Consider the following 20608-nt stretch of genomic DNA (forward strand, 5'->3'; position numbering starts at 1 on the left):
TTGTAAATATTTTTCACTGACTGGCTAAGGCAAACATAAGCCCCAAGGAAAGTTGTTATCAGAAATGCCAGCCTCAATGCATGCTAATGAGGCAGGTGCAGTTCTGATTTGGGTCCAGTGTCAAATGAAGGAGAGACACCTGTTAAAGCCAGCTGAGCAGAGAATAGAAATCTCCCAATGTCCCATAGCTGAAATGTAAAATGCTTGTTCAAATCTCCCGTTGCAAAAGCAAAAACTTTGTTTAAACCTCCCGGGCAAGAATTTGTAAGCAAGTCTGGTAAAAAAAAAAAGAACTTAGAAGTTGACTCTCAGACCCCAAAAGAACGATAGGAAATGACTGATATAAGGGAAATGATATAAGGGACTGATATAAGGGACTGGTATTATTATGGACTGATATAAGGAAAATGCATTCTGGGAAAGGTAGTTTTTCCACTAAAGATAGCAACATTGCCCTGAAACACTTTTGTCAGCTTGAAAATACATTCATGGTAAACTTAAAATACAGCTTTTAAAAGAATAAGGAGGAAAATCGTCTAGAGTTTAAGTGTCAGTTCCAATGAAAAATTGAAAGGATATGGAACTAGGTGCTTCATGGTTTGGGGCTCCCTTGGAAAAATGCCTTATTTACCCTAATAGCTGTGCAAAGTTTTTATGGTAGTTGGATGACAAAAAGCTACTTATAAGAGGAGACAAGCCACCCCGCAGTTTATACACTGAATGTTGTCTTACATATGAAGAAACTTATGTTGAAATTTAAAACGTTCTTTGCTTTTTGAAGAAACTGCCTGCAATGAGTAATTTCTTTGCAAATCTAATAAGGATACAAGGAAACAGACATTCAAAAAGAAATGACTGTCCACTCTCCCCATATTTATTCAATATAGTACTAGAAGTTCTAGCTAGAGCAATAAGACAATAAAAGGAGATCAAAGGGATACAAATTGGCAAGGAAGAAGTCAAACTTTCACTCTTTGCAGATGATATGATAGTATACATAACTGACCCCCAAAACTCTACCAGGGAACTACTACAGCTGATAAACTCCTTCAGTAAAGTGGCAAGATAAAAGATCAACTCAAAAAAATCAGTAGCCCTCCTATACACAAATGATAAGAGGGCTGAGAAAGAAGTGAGAGAAACATCACCCTTTACAATAGCCACAAATAATATAAAATACCTTGGGATAATACTAACTAAACAAGTGAAGGACCTTTTTGATAAGAACTTTAAGTCTCTAAAGAAAGAAATTGAAGAAGATATCAGATAATGGAAGGATCTCCCATGCTCATGGATAGGTAGGATTAACATAGTAAAAATGGCAATCTTACCAAAAGCAGTCTACAGATTCAATGCAATCCCCATCAAAATCCCAACACAATTCTTCACAGACTTGGAAAGAAAAATACTCAACTTCATATGGAAAAACAGAAGACCCAGGATAGCTAAAAGAATCCTATATGATAAAGCAACCTTTGGAGGCATCACCATCCCTGACCTCAAACTCTACTATAGGGCTATAGTAATAAAAACAGCTTGGTACTGGTATAAAAACCTACATATGGACCAATGGAATCGAATTGAAGACCATGACATTAATCCATGCACATATGAACACCTGGTTTTTGACAAAGGAGCCAAAACTATACAATGGAAAAAAGAAAGTATCTTCAACAAATGGTGCTGGCATAACTGGATCTCAATATGTAAAAGATTACAAATAGATCCATATCTGTCACCATGCACAAAACTCAAGTCCAAGTGGATCAAAGACCTGAACATAAATCCAGTTACACTAAACTTAATAGAAAAGAAAGTAGGAAGCACTCTTGAACGCATTGGCACCAGAGACCATTTCCTAAATAAAACACCAACAGCACAGATCCTGAGCACAACAATTAATAAATGGGACCCCTCGAAACTGAGAAGCTTTTGCAGGGCAAAAGACACAGTCAATAAGACAAAAAGACAGCCAACAGAATGGAAAAAGATCTTCACCAACCCCACATCTGACAGAGGATTGATCTCCACAGTATATAAAGAACTCAAGAAACTAGACAGCAAAATACTAAACAGTCCAATTAAAAAATGGCTAAAGAGATAAACAGAGAATTCACAAAACAAGAATCACAAATGGCTGAAAGACATTTAAAGAAATGCTCAACAACCTTAATAATCAGAGAAATGCAAATCAAAATGACTCTGAGATACCACCTTACACCTGTCAGAATGGCTACGATCAAAAACACCATTGACAGTCAATGTTGGAAGGATGTGGAGCAAAGGGAACACTCCTCCAATGTTGGTGGGAATGTAAACTAGTACAACCACTGTGGAAATGAGTATGGGGGTTTCTCACAAAATTAGGAATCGAACTACCTCAAGACCCAGCCATCCCACTCTTGGGCATATACCCAAGGAATGCTGATTCATACCATAAAGATACATGCTCAGCTATGTTCATAGCAGCACTATTTGTAATAGCCAGAACCTGGAAACAACATAGATGCCCGTCAATGGAAGAATGGATGAAAAAAATGTGGTACATATACACAATGGAGTACTACTCAGCAGGGAAAAACAATGAAAGCATGAAATTTGCATCCAAATGGATGGAACTAGGAAAAATCATCCTGAGTGAGGTAACCCAATCCCAGAAAGACAGTCATGGTATGTACTCACTCATAAGTGGATTCTAGATATAAAATAAAGAACAACCAGACCACAACCCATAGAACAATGGAGGCTATAAATATAGCATGGAGGTCCCTAGGCCGACTGTGGCTTATAATAAATTTCGGTTTTACTCAATTACTGAAAAAAAAAGACTGTTTAGCAATTCATCTTATACACTTCCTTGCTGAAACTCTGCCTTTCTTCTTCCCAGAGACCGCTGTGTCCCCAGAAGTCCTGCCTAACTTCTTCCTGCCTAACTAGGGCCATTCAGTGCTTTATTAAAACAATCAGTGAAAAATCTTCACACTTTGTAAAGGAATATTCTGAAACAACATTCACTTTGATTTCAAGTGGCTTTTAAATTTAAATCACTTAAATTTTTATGTGCCTGTCTCTGCCTCTATATTGTTGGGATTAAAGGCATATGCCTTGCGAGTGCTGGAATTAAAGATTTAAACCACCATGTCACTATAGATTCTTTATCTAGTTATTCTCATAGAATGCCCTGGTGTAATTCGATTCTACATATTCCTTCCTTTTTAGTTTTAGGGGTAAACTTTCTAGTTTTTCAAATGTATAACTATCATTGTTGCTGATTTATTCTGAATGTATTCCCTGAAAAAATTTTAATATTCTAATCTAAATTAAACATGACAATTTGTCCAATATTTCATTATTTTCAGAGATTTTTCTCTTTTATGCTCTTACAAAATACATAAAGTTTCACAGCCTTGCTAAGTTTTGCCGGGTGCTGCCATTTCCATCCATGCCTCCCATGCCCCGCTGTCTTTGCCATTCACCTGCCAGTAAGTGCTTTTCCATTTTGATTGCTGTTTAACTGTGCCACTGCACAGGCCCATGAACTGCAGATGTTCCTTTGGCCTCCTTTATCTGTTTGTCTTCTATCCAATTGTGGTTTAATGATTTTGTGGTCTCTTCTTCCTCAAACTTGGCCATTCCATCTCAAGACTAGCGGGTGACACTTTCCATTTTAGTTTGAGATCCATCAATGGTTGATGAGCCATCAGTAAACCATGACCTAGCCAAATGATTTCACCATTCTGTTGGTCCCTGCAGTTCAATAGTTGCCTCTCTTGGCGGAGGGGTGAGCACATTAGGCAACTGAACTATTTCTTCAGTGCTAACCATATCCCAGCAACTAAGGAATTCTGATATGTACCATTTCTACTGTAATAACTTTCCTTCCATGCTGAGGACTCCGACTTTGAAGAGATCCAATCCACCATTGTAAGGGGTGCCCAGATCACCATAGGATAGTTGGCCTTCACTATCAGGTTGTCCATGCCTCAAAAAAATGTGCAGATTTTTTTTTCTGAGAGGATATTTATTCTCCTAATATGGAAAGTGTTTGCAATAGAATCCATATGGTAAGTGTAGGGGGACTCTTTTTGCTTTATGAAGAGTCCATAGATGCCAATTAAGCAATAAATATGATGGTATCTAACGTCAGGATACCATCTGGTTAAACAGTGGTCAAGGTTGCATGCACAGAGAAGAGCATAAAGGCAGCCACAAAAGGTGCTCTTTGCTCCCGTCCCCATTGGAAATTAGCTGCCTTTCTAGTAATTCTGTAGAGGATTTATTACAATAACCTGTAAACACTGCATCTGACTTTTGACCCTGAGTAGTGGCATTAAAGTTGTGAACTACCATGCCTTTAAAAAAAAGTAAGCCGTAGAGATCTGTGTCTCAGCAGGGATGAAAAGCATGGGCTATCACTGCTCTCTCAAACATCTTAGCTCCTAATCACTCCAACTCTGAGAGAATTAGAAAAACAGTTTGAGCTGTAGTAACCCTTTGAATTTACTTTAATGAACTTAAATCTCTTAACTGTGATTTTTAACAGCAAACAATAAAATTGTCCTTTTTGTTTAAGAAGAAAACTCAAAAGCTCATGTCCAAAATGTCATGGGTCACGTTACAACCTACAGTCTAACACTGTAGCATGGAATTGACATATGTGATACAAGAAAAGCCATGTTTCATTTCATGCCAGTATGAAAAGTGTGCCATTGGTAAATTATCATTTGAAAATACATTTTTAAAAATTTTTCTTTGTCTGATCAAATGAAAGGCATTTGCTAGTCTTCATATTAGCTTGGATTGTATGACCAAGCTGTCTGATGAACTGTCACTTCTTATTAAGCAGGTCATTCCTATTCAAACCTTACCTTTATCAATCTTGATGGCATTGATCGCTTTTTTTCTCATGTGAAAATGAAGGCAAAATCTCTTCCCCAATGGAACACATATCCCAGTATCCATTCCGAGGTTAATATATCTTTAAAATACACAAAGTGATTTAATTCAGAAGCTCTTTGTACTATACAATACCTCTTTGTGCCTATTGTCTGTTCTCATGGGCATATAAAAATATGAAGTTAATAAACCACTCTGTGCTAACTTTGGGAGTTTTGATGCTGACAGATAATGATTGGATCAGATTTGATATTGGTGCCTCCAGAAGGCCCACTCAGAACATTTCCCAGAGTCAAAGGGTTACCTTTCATGATCTGAATTCAGCAGTACAATGCCAGGCTTTGCAATACCTTCTGCGTACTCCTGGAGGCTGAGACCTTTTTTAATTATCTATAGAAAAAATGATGGGTATTCTATGCAGGGGCTTTACCTATGAGCCACAACATTCCCTAGATATCTTAAATATCGCACTGTACTCATGTTTATCGCCATAACTGAGTTTTGGGTCCAGAAGCTCATACTAAGCCAATCTGCCACATTCCTGCCATCATCCCATGTTCCACACGGGTTATGTTTCCCTTTCACAGTGAGCTTACACTTTCCTGGTGGATACTTGTGTTGTAGTTGGCATATCAGAAGTTGTAACATATGAAGTGTTGCAGAGTAATGGGAATCACAGGGAGAGTGTAGGCAGTCATGGGGTGATGGGGCTAGCTGAGTACCATTGGTAATGTCCAGGCTGATTTCCCAGTGCAGGAGATCTGGACATCATCCTGCAAGCTGAGGAAGGTGGTCCCTAAGGCTTTATCTTGCAGAGGTCAATGATGGAGACTGAATGGCTGAGCTGTCTCCTCAACAGCCCTGGGCTTGCATCAGCTGCATCTATAGCAAGACACAACCACACACCTCTGTACCTAAATCAAAACCTAAACTTCATTGGTCACAGATGGCTGAAGCAGGGACATGTCCCTGAGGCACCTGGTCCAGGCTGGATCCAGCAAGCTATCCATCTCTGTACAGAGATGATTTTCTCTATGTCCCATTACCTGACCATGATCCATAGAGCCAGTAGTTACTAGATTCTCAGCAGCAAGACTCTCATTTGGCCTTTCCGTGTTTCCTCCTCCTATGAGCTGGCCAGGATAGCCTGCTGCACCTTAAAGGTTCCTTTAACACAAAGGCTTTTTTGGAAGTTCTGTAATTACTGGGGTTTCATGAGCGGCCACCCGGAGCCAGGATGCAACCAGGGACCTCTTCACTGGAGCTCGGTACAGGGTACCAGATTCAGGACAGGAGCTGAACCAACTCAGAACTTGTGTTTGAATGCCCCAGGTGCTGAAAATGTTCCTCATTTAAATGTTTGGGAAGGAAAAAATTCAAACAATTACTTTGTTACCCTTGAAGGGATAACAGATCATGTTTTGATGTTCATCAAATCTTGGCATCCAGATTGGCCTCTTCAGGGGGGGAAATATTCAGCTTTTAGGGATTTGAACTTGATCTCAGGTAAAACAAAGCACAAAAGGAGTGGAATATATAGGGCCAGAATGACAAACAGGAAAAGTAAAGCAATATGTGGACAATACAGCCATGAATTTATGGGGGTGTGATTTGTTACCACAATCAAAAACACAGATTATCTTTTAAGGACTCAAGGCCCTGTGTACACACAGCACAAATAAGCCAGGCACTGTCCACTGTCTGAACTTTAGGTCAACAAATACTTTGTCTATTTGGCTCTAGAGAGAAAGCCACAATGGCTCCCCTGTCCTTAGAGTCTCCATTGGCACATCTCGGGGAATTCTGGAGTCTGGAGATGCTGTGCTATGCCCAATAACGATAAAGTCAACTTGGAGTATAATATCAATTATGAAATGCCCAACTTTGACCTGTGACCTCCACACATGCACATTCTCACAAAATGATACAACTGAGGGCTTGTGAGATGATTCTGGTGGTAAAGATACTTGCTGCCAAGCCTGTTTTTCTATCTGAGATCTGTCCCTGCGAACCACATGGTTGAAGGAGAACATGGATTCAGGTAAGTTGTCCTCTGATTCCCACACATGCATGCTCTCACACCTAAATCAATAAATACATGCAGACTTAAAAATTTTATGAGTACACATGGTATACATGGGTTCAAATCATGCTAATGTCCATTTGTTGTCTTTCACCTTTGTTGAGTGACTTCCCAACCCTATGCCTGATATTCAGACAGATGTAAGTGCACCACACTTGTTACCATAGTTACAATAACCAGTTGGAACAATACCCAGAATTGCTCTAGCCATGACAGTTTCCCTTCTCTGTTTCAGTTTCCCATGTGAGAATTGGAAGGATTTTGCAATACTTTGCCACCTGGGAGGATTTTCAGTTTTGTGTAATCTCAGCCCAGTGTGCTCTACAACCGAGCAAGACGGAAGCCTCTTTTGCATCATTCTCCTTGTCCTTGTCCAGGGACTTCCGAGCTCAGCTCTGGCCCTGGCATGCTCACTCACCATCTATATGAGGCCACTGCAGCTCCAACTAAGCCATGACTATGGACTCAGCAGTGTATATCTCTCTCTTCATAAGCAATGCCTGACACTGCATTTGTGGCCCTAGCCCACATGAGACTCTCAGGACATTTTGACCCCCAAGATTGAATACTGGGACTCTTCCCATCCATGGTGAAGCATGGTTCTGGATTCTAATCCAACCCAGGAACATTCTGATCTTGTCATGCACCTCTGGCTACTACCTGTGAGCCCCAGGACACAGTTAGCCACTCTGTGCTCTGGCTTCCTCACTCCCTAGTCCAGCCCTGTTCCCCAGGTACTTAGGAAACCAAGCCAAGGGGCAGGATTTAAGGGCTACAGTGTGAGTTCTAGGCCATTCTAGGCAACTGAAATAGACTCCATCTCAAAACACACACACACAGTTTTTTAACAAATGTTTGTGTTTGCAGTTTTGGTTTGGTTTTGGAGCAGGTTCTCAGTGTAGACCTGTATATGAAAAACTCAGCTACATCAATGTTTTCATATCAAATGGCAGTCATTGGATAGAATACTTGCTCAGCACACACAAGACCTTTGCATAAACAGGGCATGGTAATAAATCCTGTCATCCTAGTAACTGGAGGTGGAAGCAGAAAGATCTGAAGTTCATGGTCAGCCTGAACATCATCAGCCTGTTTAAAAAACAAACAAACAAAAAATAAACAACTAACAAAAAAATATCAGGGCTCAGTGCTCATTATGGCATGGCTCAGCAGGTAAAATTGCTTGCAACCAAGACTGATAGACCTGGTCTGGTCCTCAGAAGAGACGTGGTAGAAAGGAAGAACTGGGTCACACAGGCTGACATCTGATTTCAAACTATACTATTAATGTGGACTCACAAAGATAACAAAAATAAAATGAATCTTAAAAGAAATAAAAGGGGATGAGAAATTGTTTAGCAGTTTAGCACCTGGCATGGACTGCACGGTGACCATTGCTGTTGGACAAAGTTCCAGCATTTCCCCATTGCCGATCTCAATTCTCCAGCATCATTTTTATTTCAATTTTAACAATTCTCACTATATGTTATGGAGTTTCTTTATGCCTTTTACTGTGGGAAATGTATTTTGCAGGCTATACTAGAGGATGGAACTTATACATAGGCAAGGCAGTCTCTTTAAACAAACTTCTTGGAAAAAATCCCGACCAACATGGAACCACACAATGTGAATACTATGCCTACTGCCACACAAGAAGCCCCATTGCATCCCACTGATTCCACCAAACATAGAGAACTTAATGATGTACTAACTGGATACACCAAGTTCCGAGGATTAAACCAACTATGAAAGAAAACAATGAGCTCACATCCAGAAAGGAATTAAGATACTTGCTGAATTTATCACTTTTTGTCTCAGGAAAAATGCTGTAATGAGGTTGATGGCTGCTTTTATCCTGGAATCATTAAGGCTGTTTTTAACCTGCTTGAGTTTAACCTAAGATTCAGTTATAAAGCATGAAATGTGTAGTTGTTTTTCAATAAAGCAGCAGCTATATTGCTTCACGCTCAGATCATGGCAGTCTCCTTCCACTACTGATGCCTGATGCCTGATCTCTTCTTCTGGACCTGAACCCCTATGACACTAGACTCCAGCAAGCACCTCTTATAGAACACACAATTCAGTTTCCAGCTCACACCATTCACATCTGAAATTACCACATTGATTACATCTATATGTTACTGTCCAGTATGAATTCTTTCATGACTGTGAAGATTACTCTTCTTTGAAAATGCTTTACAACATTGGTCACATTTATAGGGTTTCTCTCCAGTATGAAGTCTTCCATGACTTAGAAGACTACTCTTCTGTACAAAGGCTTTACCACATTGATTACATTCATAGAGTTTTTCTCCTATATGAATTCTTTCATGACTTAGAAGGCTACTCTTCTGTACAAAGGCTTTACCACATTGATTACATTCATATGGTTTCTCTCCATTATGAATTCTTTCATGACTTTGAAGATGAGTTCTCACTGCAAAGGCTTTACCACATTGATTACATTCATAGGGTTTCTCTCCAGTATGAATTCTTTCATGATTGTGAAGATTACTCTTCTTTGCAAATGCTTTACCACATTGGTCACATTTATAGGGTTTCTCTCCAGTATGAAGTCTTTCATGACTTAGAAGACTACTCTTCTGTACAAAGGCTTTACCACATTGATTACATTCATAGGGTTTCTCTCCAATATGAATTCTTTCATGACTTAGAAGGCTACTCTTCTGTACAAATGCTTTACCACACTGATTACATTCATATGGTTTCTCTCCATTATGAATTCTTTCATGACTTTGAAGATGAGTTCTCACTGCAAAGGCTTTACCACATTGATTACATTTATAGGGTTTCTCTCCAGTATGAATTCTTTCATGATTGTGAAGATTACTCTTCTTTGCAAATGCTTTACCACATTGGTCACATTTATAGGGTTTCTCTCCAGTATGAATTATTTCATGGCTGAGAAGATAACTCTTTGTCGCAAAAGCTTTACCACATTGATTACATTCATAGGGTTTCTCTCCAGTATGAATTTTTTCATGACTTTGAAGATGACTCTTCTGTGCAAAGGCTTTACCACATTGATTACATTCGTAAGGTTTCTCTCCAGTATGAATTCTTTCATGGCTGAGAAGATAACTCTTCCATGCAAAGGCTTTACCACATTGATTGCATTCATAGGGTTTTTCTCCAGTATGTATTCTTTCATGACTTTCAAGATGACTCTTCCATGCAAAGGCTTTACCACATTGATCACACTCATATTGTTTCTCTCCAATATGAATTCTTTCATGACTGCGAAGACTACTCTTCCCAGAAAAGGCTTTGCCACATTGATTACATACATATGGTTTCTCTCTTATATGAACACTTTCATGACTGTGAAGATTTCTCTTCTCTGCAAATGCTTTATCACATCCATTATATTCATATGGTTTCTCTCCAATATGAATTCTTTCATGTCTGTGAAGATCACTCATCTGTATAAAGGCTTTACTACACTGATTACATTCATAGCATTTCTCTCGAGTTTGAATTCTATGTACTTGATGATAAAGACTGTGAAATGTACAGGCTTTATAACTTTGATTATACTCATTGGGTTTTCCTTCCAAATGGGTTTTTTGGTGTTCTTCTAAAGAGCAATCAGATATAAAGGCTTTATCATGTTGATTACATTCATAGAGAGCCTCTTTGTTATTGGTTCTTTGGTGTGTTTGAAGATGCCTGTCAAGCATAAAGCCTTTAGTAGATGACTCGCATTTATTAATTTCTCTTCCTACATGAGCTTTTTCACATCTTTGAAGAGAACTTGAAGAACTTGGGGTCTGACAACACTGATTGCATTCATAACATTTTCTTATACTGTGAGCAACACTACATGTGCACAGTGAACCAGTAGAGAGAGATGAATTTCCATATTCCTGGTACTCATAAGGTTTTTCTCCAATGAGAGTTTTTTGGTGAATTCCCACTGAAGTTGGGAAACCAAGTAATTGTAAACTTGCATCACAGTTATCATGTCTTCTCATAGTGGGGACTACCACATATCTTCCAGTTGTTCTGAGAGAGACAGAACTACAATGCTTCTTTCCATGTCCCTTATGCTCACATGGATTGTATCCAGAGTGACAGATGACACGCCTGCTAAAGGAAGATGACAAATAAAAGGTTTTCACATTGCATTCACATAGTCGAATGTTTTGTGTGTCATACAGATGTGGTATAGAGATTCATGTTTCTACACCAAGACAACCTCCTGGTCTGTCATAAAGTGCTCCTCTCACTAAACTATGCTAAATCACGCAATACAAGTATATGAGCAACACTATCTTTAATACCAAAGGTTTGCTTATAAAAGGTCTTGGCCATATACTAATGCCCTCATCAATAATATGTTAATTGGAGGGCATGATGGTAATTGGATGGACAGTTCTACAAAATGCCTCTCACATGGCTATGATTGAAACTGTGACATCTACTATGGCATTGTTTCCTTGTCTTGTCCTTAAAGGAATACTTTGCAAACAGTGATCAGCTACCTGACATTGGAGTACATGGTGTTGTGATAATTTAATAATCATCATAAAGTTGTGCCAATTCACACAGTTGCTTTTCATTAAAGTTCAGGGTCCATTAACATTTTTTTCAAACTGTTTAAAATCTCCTGCTCAGGCAGCCCCATTGTAGAAAGCCCGCCATCCATAGCTTCTCCCACAGCGATGTCTGGGACCATGCCTACCAGCTATTTAAGACCCATCCCATAGGCCGGGCGGTGGTGGCGCACGCCTTTAATCCCAGCACTCGGGAGGCAGAGGCAGGCGGATCTCTGTGAGTTCGAGGCCAGCCTGGGCTACCAAGTGAGTTCCAGGAAAGGCACAAAGCTACACAGAGAAACCCTGTCTCGAAAAACCAAAAAAAAAAAAAAAAAAAAAAAAAGACCCATCCCATATATCTGCCATGGGTGCTCTTGTGATCTGTCTCCTGCTTTCCTGAGAGCCACCTGGGAGTGCTCTCCTTTGGGCTGCCCTGTTTATTAAATCTGGATTTATTAATTCAGTTTGATTTGGCTTATTGCATCGGTGACGGAGGAACCCACCAACGGGAGGTCCAATATTTATCTTTGGTGCACTGGCCGGGGTGAGTAGTCCTTCCAAAACCATGTGGTGTGGCTGTGGAAGGCCATTCACTCTCTCTATCCACTCTACTTTTGCCACACTGAATGAACAGCTCAGTAAGCCTCCCATCCCAAACAAAAATGTCTTAGAGGTCTGGGACATCTCCCAACCTCCAGACTGCCTGCTGAGCCACTGCAGTGTCAGGTGACTCCGGCCTATTTCAGGGTAGCAAGAGTTGCTGCCCTTGGAATTCCCCTGTGTGAGAGAGACTTCACCACAGAATCCACCCCTCACACAAATCCCAAAGGCGATTTGTGTACCTGCCCTCACAACCACATCCCCAGCATATGGCTTGTGAATGGGTACTTGCTAAGTGCAAGTTCAGTCCCCAGAAACTCTGGGGTTTTCTCCTCCAAATTGGGGGTGCAAGAATACTGCCCCCATTCCTCTCTCTACCCTGTTACTCTGCATCCTGTTCCCAGCATATAGATTGGCCACACTGTGATTCTAGTGCTCCCATTCCTCTTGTTCCCCAGTTCTATTTGTCTGTCTGTTTGCTCTCCTCTTCTTTCTTCCCTCCCACCAGAGATGCTGTTGCCACTACATCACAACCACCACAACCACAACCTCTAACCCCCACCACCTCCACTACCACCTGCATCACCACCTCCACCACCATCACTGCTATCACTACCGCCACCACCTTGCTGCAGCCAAAGGGGTTCCCTGTTCCCATACTCCCCACCCCTAAAATTCTACCTGCCCACTCCACCCTTAAACCTGTTCTACATCAATACACTCTGCTACTCCGTCCTCCATCATAAAAATCTTTTTCCAAAATTCTCAACCTACTGCTCTGACTTACTCAACTGGGCAGCATGTGCTGCTTCTCTGTTTTTCAGTTTCCCTCTGCAGTGCCTTCTTTGGGATCCGGGTATCAGGCTGCCCAAACCTCATTTAAAAAAATTGTTTCTGTTAATGATCCTGCTTACTAATTATGTGTGGTGGAAATGTGTGAATGGTGTGGTCACACATGTGTGTTTCCAACTAGTTTTGAATGCCTGAGTTTACGTGTCCTGAATTTTACCTGCTAATTGGGTATGTTTTAAAATCTGTAAGGCTTGTGACTCCAGATGGAAACTGTTCTAAAGAACATCACCAGCTGTCATTTTGATTGAGGTTAAAGAAATACTTCACCACCATCTTTACTAAGGGTAATCACTTGGACAGGCCCCACCAAGGAGACATTAGGTCTCCAATATAATTTGGGTTAGGATATATTTCTGTTTAATAATTTCTATCCTATCCTAAAAACAAGGTTCATTAAACAAGATTTAAAACAATGCTGCTTTTGATCATTGATATTGAAATTAAATTGTTTGCAATGTTAAAAGTTGGCTTAGCCTGATGTACCTTAGGATCACCACTGAAAATTATAACTGAATCTTCTGGCTTTGCTAACATTGGTCAGCTGTAACTAATTGGGTAAACTGTATGTTTAGACTTAACTTACATATGCCCTCAAAGTTAAACCTAAACAACATTTGTCCTGTTTAGATATACCTAACAGATTTTGTTCCCCCATTCTCAAACACTCTCAGAGATCTGAGAATATGGCATCTAATAGAAAAGCTTTTTAGGAGACTCCTGGAAGCATCCTGTATCTTCTCCAAGAAGATGGATGGCCACAGAAGAACTTCCACCTGGAGGCTTGCCTCAAATGTAACAAAGCCAGCCACACATTGAAAAACTGCTTTACACCATTAACTGCTGCTGAGATCATGTCCAGACATTGAATAAGGGGGGCAATGGGGGAACGATTGTGCAACTCTTGCAAGACAGGTAGGCTCATTTCCCCAAATCTCTACTCCAGAAAGAATCTGTTGGATCCTCTGTGCTTGGCCTCTGAACAAGTGCTACCTCTGGGACTTGTCGCCCAGTAACCACAGAGAGACTTGGGACTGGCTGGGTAACTGGAAATCTGGTTCACTCCTGCTCATTTACTTATCCTTCTCAGATCTCGTGGTGTTTGATGACTAGGGTACTAAGAGATTTGCCAGTTTAACAGCACCCCCAATCTCAAGGCTACAAGCATCTTAGTAGCTCATTAGTACATTTTCTATAAAAATACAGACAGGTGTACCTCATTCACAGACTCCATGGTACAGGATAAACTATTTTCAGATATAACTTCAGAGGTTCAAAGTTTTAGCTTTGATAAATGCAGTTTTGACAAACTGATAAAGCATTGATTACAAACAGTTTACAGGGTTCCTTAAATTTCTGTGGATTTTACTGGTCCGGCTTTTAGAGCTAGATTAGCATTAGAGAAGATATAGAACCCTGCAGGCATGTTCAGCTCCCTCCTCCTTCACTCACACAACCTCCTTTCTTCAGTGAATTTAGACTTGAAAATATTCATGCCTTTTAACCCAAAGTCATAGGTTTGTACTATGACACCAAGATGTAAATCTGTTCTAGTAGTTTTAGAGACACCCGAAGGTTCCTGGGAAAAGGGCTCTGCGACATTGTAAAGAAGTCTGGCCTGATGGAAAATAATATCAGTTTCCAGAGCTTATTTTTGACCTCACCCATTTTGAGCATATTCCGGAGGTTCACTCCTCCAGCCTGGGCCAAGGAAAACCCAAAGGGGGGCCTGCAGATACACCACTTCCTGCAACATCTCTGAGGGTGCCAACCACCAACCAAGGATGCCAACTGGACAAATACTAACAGGTGGATTTCACCCACATGCCTGCTCATAAAAAGGCTCCATATCTCTTAACTCTTCCTGACACACTTACAGGATGGATGCTCTCCCAAACTCCAGAAAAACAGCAGATGCTATGGCTCAAGTATTCCTGGAAAACATCATGCCTAGATTTAGCATGCCATCTCCCCAAGCTCCTGGGACATCACTGCTGGTACCACCACTCCACACACAAGTGGGCACCTACCCATCAATTGAAACCTTGTTTTCCAAGATGTCCCAATTAAGGGCATATTTGCCCAGATGCCTCATTCATTCACCCTTGACTCTTTTGTACAACCAGGACACTTCTCAGTTCCATTCTTTCTGGCAGTCTTCCTACTACCAATGGCTATCCCTGTTCATAAGGCCAGTGATAAAAAGCTATTGTTTTTCTCCTAGCAACCTGCATTCTCCGCCTCCTCAAGAACAGATGCCTGAGGTCTCCTGGATCGCAGCTATCCACATGCTTCTCCACCCAAACCCTGGCTGAGCATGGGTCACCTGATTCCCAACTCCCCCCTCCCCACATGGTCCCATGCTAGCACAAAGTGGACAGACTTGAACCTGCACCTATATATACTCAAAAAAAGGTGGGATGTTTAGAATCTCCAGCTGAGGGGGCCTCATTCCAGAAAGCCCACCATTGCCGCCTCCTCCCCCAGAGATGCCTGGGGCCATGCCCATGCCTACTGGCTATTTAAGACCTGGCCCATAGATCTGCCATAGAGCTCTCCTGTTCTGTCTCCTGACTTCCTGAGAGTCCCTGGAGTGCCCTGCTTTGCTATGCTCTGTTTATTAAATCTGGATTTATTAATTTGGTTTGATTTGACTTATTGCATCAGTGAAAGAGTAACCCAGCAACCAGGAATCCAGTACTTATCACAGACATACATTTATATCAGCTTACACATGAAAATTACCTGCCATGTCTTGTAGAATTTGGATGATGTTCTTCAATATTGTGGTCTTCCCATTTGTACCCTAAAATACAGTACCAGAAAATGTGATACATTACTGGAAATTAGGAACAATTCGAATTACTTCTTTCATGAACCTTAGAACAGTGCCTGATATATTCACCAGATTTATCCTTTTTTAACATTTAAAATTATAGGAGAGCACCAATCTCCAAGAAAGGCTTCTTCCCTTAAGTTAAAAACTGACAGAAAGCTCACATTCTTACCTATAATAGTGAGGTTCCAGTAGGTTTCCAGCATCACATCTTTGTAGACACTCTTCTGGGAAGGATCCAGCAAAGCCCACTCTTCATGAGTGAAGTTCACATGCACATCCTCATAGGTCACTGCATCCTAAAGTATCTCATATATGTACATAATTGAAATGGTGAGATTGACTGTATTGTAAATATATACTTCATTGAGAGTATATTTACATAATATGTGCTTGATATATTCTATGACATGGGTCAGTAAATGTCAAATGCAGGCACAAACTCATTTTGAAAGGAAACATCAAAAGAGAATGACACCTTTCATTCAAGTGTTTACAAAATAGACTATGGCACAGCAGGAGAAATTCCTAGGAATATATAGAGACATGCAAACAGAGTAACACTATTTAGTATATATCAGCAGAATTTTATCAAATTTATTAACTTCAAGAAAGGATAGACAGACAATCGGGTAGTACACAACTCTAATCCAAACCCTCGTAGGGCAGAACCTGGTAAAATTTGTGATTTCCAAGCCTGCTTGGTCTATGTAGAGATTGCCAGGACAGTCAAAGTTACACAGTGAAACCCTGTCTCTAAAAAAAAAAAAAAAAAAAAAAAAGTACTCAGGCCTCACTCAAAATTTCTCTCTAGAGTTAAACATTCAAGCCAGAAGCATGAGTGACCCCTATTGAACTGTAAGGCTAATAATTCACAGGAAACAAAGCATTTTTATTAAGTTGCTGTCTGGAAGATCAATGAGATCTCAAGAACATTAGTAAAGTAAATGCTGATCCTAAAACAGTAAAACAAACACCAAAAGAGAGGGAGTATGTAAAGATGGGTCAACAAATAAGATCACACATTTGAAAACAATATGGAAGTGTAAAAACTTACACAAAGGTAGGGACAATATTACACATCGACAATTCAGTGATTCAGGAGATCACTATTAATTTCATGAATGAATACATTCTTGTTTTGAAAAAAGACACCAATGCCAAAGTTCAAAAGTCATGACATGGATAAAATTCAGCCCAAGAGCAAATGCCTGACATGTATGAAAAATGGATTCAATCTGCCAAAAAATATAACCATAAAAATATCAATCAAGAAATACGGATAGGCAAGAAAGCAATTGCTTCTACTTTACCTTACATTATTTAAGAATGGAGTCTCTACTTTTGGTGATGGCATGCCTACTTGAGAAGGAAGGGGACTGCTCACTTTCAACAAAACAAAGAAATGTGGTGAGACTCCATAAAGGCTCCACGTCTTAAGGAGAAGTGACCAATTGTGACTCTAAGTCACAATTGTGATTGTAAGTAACCAATGAAGGCCAACACCAAAGACAAATGCTCAAAGTCAGCACACTACCTGGAAGATTTTTCATTCAACCCTCAATATTTTGACACAGGTCATGACAGGCTCAAGTCAAACCACTATGCACAATGCATTTAGTCTGATTTCAAAGATATTATGTGATAGTCTAATACTGTTTGAATGTTCACAGGTGAAAAGGGCAGTTTAAATGCTCTTGTGTACGCCAGAACCTCTTAAAGGAGCTGTATCTGGTTTTTGTTTTGTTTTGTTTTTACTATTTTTTTCAGCTTTCTCAGGCTGTATGTGGAAATTCTATGCACCATGTATAAACACCAAATGTACCAGGCATTTTTAGGGGGACACCAGCAAGCTCCCAAACCATGGCATAGAGACTTATTATTAGTTTTGAATGCCTGACCTAGCTTAGGTTCGCTTCTGGCTAGCTCTTTCCACTTAAATTAACCTGTTTCTCTTTATCTGACTTACACCCCCGGGCTTTGTACCTTTCATTCTTTCTGTATATCTTTCCTCTGTCTCCAGGTCTGCCTGGGGGCCGCCAGGCTCCTGGCCCTGGGTGTGTCCCTCTCTTTCCACCTCATTCTCTCCTTTCTTCCTCCCTCTCTTTCTTCTGGAGCATAGATTCTGCTCCTGTTTATTCTCTCTGCCCACCAGCCCTGTGTATCCCTCTTCCGCCCAGGTATTGGCCATTCAGCTTTTTATTAGACCACTCAGGTGCCTTAGACAGGCAAAGTGAAGCAGCAACACATCTCTTCATAATTAAACAAACGCAGGATAAACAAAGTTAACACATCCTTACATCATTAAACAAATGCAGCAGATACAAATATAACATCTTCACATAAGATAATATTCAGCATCATAAAAAAGGTACCAAATCTTTGTCCAGTTAAGATAATATTCCACAGCATATTACTCTTTCATTTAGCCTGACTTGATTTCCCAGGGCACGTGGAGAATACAGAGATAATATAACAAAATACTACATAACCTATCTTACTGACTCTTCCCTTGCTGTGAAGCACTATGACCAAGGCAACTCTTTTTGCTTTTGTTTTTCCAGACAGGGTTTCTCTCTGTAACAGACCTGGCTGTCCTAGGAACTCACTCTGTAGACCAGGCAGGCCTCAGACTCACAGATCTGCCTGCCTCTGCATCTCAAGTGCTGGGATTAATAGCAAGCAACACTACCACTGATTTAAACATTTTAACAAATTAAACCAAAAGACTGCAGTCCAGCAAACATGGAGAGTCACAAATCTGTCTGATCACAGCCCAGACCAGACTCAATTGGGAGAAAATGGGGCCAAGCAACATCTTTTGTTTTGGGACCAAGGAGAAGGTGAAAGACCTGGATGAGAACAACTGGCTTCAACGGTTACAATCAGTTGGTGAAACTCATCGATGGATTCAGCTTTCTCTGGTTAGGGTCATGGAATTCTTTCCTGTTCCCTAGCTGCATGAGGCCTACCTGCCTAGGACACAGGGACCATCTTCTCCTACATACATGCAAACCTAATTAAAAAGTCTTTTTAAGGAAAGGGTGTAACAGTGCACATTTAACCATGGAGAGTTTGGGATCCCACTGGGAACTGTGCCTAATGGAGGATGTGCTGCCTTAGCAGGGAGCAGGAATAACCTTGAGTAGAAAGCAACCATGTGTCTATCATGTCACTATTATATTATGACAATGCAGAATTGGAGCTACAGATACAGCAGAAGCTCAATTAAAGTCTAACAATTTAAGCTACAAACTAAATTGCATGAGAAACAAAAATAACATGAGAAAAATGTCATCATGAATGAAAAATTGATCAACACACGACTGAATCAATAGTACATAAATACTGTGACACCATCTGACTTCTAACTTTGGTTGAAATTGCAATAAAAACTGCACTGAACTGGGCGGTGGTGACGGCACACACCTTTAAATGAAGCACTTGGTTGTTTGAGGCCAGCCTGGTCTACAGAGTGAGTTCCAGGACAGCCAAGGCTACACTGAGAAAACCTATCTGGGGGGGAAGTGGGGGAGACAGTACTGTCTGGGAAAGAATAAAGAGATAACAGAACATGAAAGCAAACTTAGAAATAAAAACACAATAAATATACATTCAATTTTACCACATGAGGCCAGAAATCACAGTAAGTTTGGCCTTAATGATACAGGTAAATGAACCACCCTGGCATCCTCATGCAGATGTGTTAATGACACAGAATTTACGCCCTGCACAGAATTAACTGCAGACGGATCCTACACCTGAATGTTCAATGCTAAGTGCAGAACTCCTAGAAGACAGCAGAGTGACCAGAGCTCTGCAAGTTAGCAAATCTGCCTTCCCTAGCCATAGTTTTACTGAAAGAAATGAAAAAATTATCACCGCGATCAATATGCCTTGCATGGTGACTAGGATATTTCCGCACAAAGACTCACACTCTCCCATGCTCTCTGAAGGCCAAACCCTAGCGATAACTCACTCAGAGGTCTCCCTAATGCCTGAGAGATGCAGGGACCTCAGGGGATCAAAGGGAATCACTCCAGACACAGTGTCCTGACGCCATTTCCGCAGCCCCGGGGGGACCCCACACTGACTCCCGCGGCTTCTCCCGACGTGGGACGGGGGCCCCTCACTCACCATGGCGGATTCCGTGCTTACACGCTCTACTCGAGGCTCCCAGCAACTACTCACAGCCCAGTACACAGAACAGGAGATCCACCATTAACTGCTAAGCCCCAGACTATGCCGTAGGACGAATCCGGAAGTGCTCACCCCATTCTGATTGGCAGTCCATCTGTAGGTTCTGATTGGCTACGGAGGCCTGAGTGATCTAAACAGCTCCCTTAGGGACAGTGCTGTGAAGTGAGGTAGCCCAATGATTGGCAGTTCTGGCTTTCACCCCAGGCACAGATCTGCCCCAGTCCTGCAGAAATTGACATTGATGCAGAATTGGGGTTGGACTGCAAAGTCTTCCCTGAACTATTCCTGCACTCAGTAGGACTCTTTTCTGGGGAATTAGGTTTTGCTATGAACTGAGAAAGGACAAAGGAAACCTGCCACTTTCTGGGCTAGCAATACCTCAGGCATACTGTAGAAAACATGCTATGATTTTCATTTTTGTAAAACATATTATGATTAAAAAATATAGAACTATACACTAATATGCACTCTCTTCAACTGTTATTCTGTAGAAAAAGCCCATCAATATAAATACAGGATTTAGAGAAGTAAACCCTACAGGGTCAGGGTGACCTTTTTACTTATATCTATATTTACTAGAGAGCC

General features: G+C 40.8%; 1 protein-coding gene across 3 annotated transcripts; it reads right to left on the minus strand.

Annotated features, from left to right (window-relative positions):
* Nucleotides 1-6997: 6997 nt before the first annotated feature.
* LOC102912882 (uncharacterized) lies at nt 6998-20121 on the minus strand. Of its 3 annotated transcripts, none has more exons than XM_042269817.2 (4): nt 19961-20121; nt 15996-16122; nt 15733-15793; nt 6998-11089 (listed from the first exon to the last, which is right to left on the minus strand). In XM_042269817.2, the coding sequence occupies exons 1-4, from the start codon at nt 19961-19963 to the stop codon at nt 9118-9120; spliced, it is 2163 nt and encodes a 720-aa protein (XP_042125751.2). In that variant the 5' UTR covers nt 19964-20121; the 3' UTR covers nt 6998-9117. The 3 variants fall into 3 exon arrangements, with proteins under 3 accessions (XP_042125751.2, XP_076415193.1, XP_076415195.1); XM_076559078.1 differs by having other exon boundaries at nt 6998-11086; nt 19961-20093; XM_076559080.1 differs by having other exon boundaries at nt 15996-16131; nt 19961-20078.
* Between the last annotated feature and the right edge of the window lie 487 nt (nt 20122-20608).

The sequence above is a fragment of the Peromyscus maniculatus genome, chromosome 22, assembly GCF_049852395.1.
Source record: "Peromyscus maniculatus bairdii isolate BWxNUB_F1_BW_parent chromosome 22, HU_Pman_BW_mat_3.1, whole genome shotgun sequence".
Lineage (NCBI taxonomy): Eukaryota > Metazoa > Chordata > Mammalia > Rodentia > Cricetidae > Peromyscus > Peromyscus maniculatus.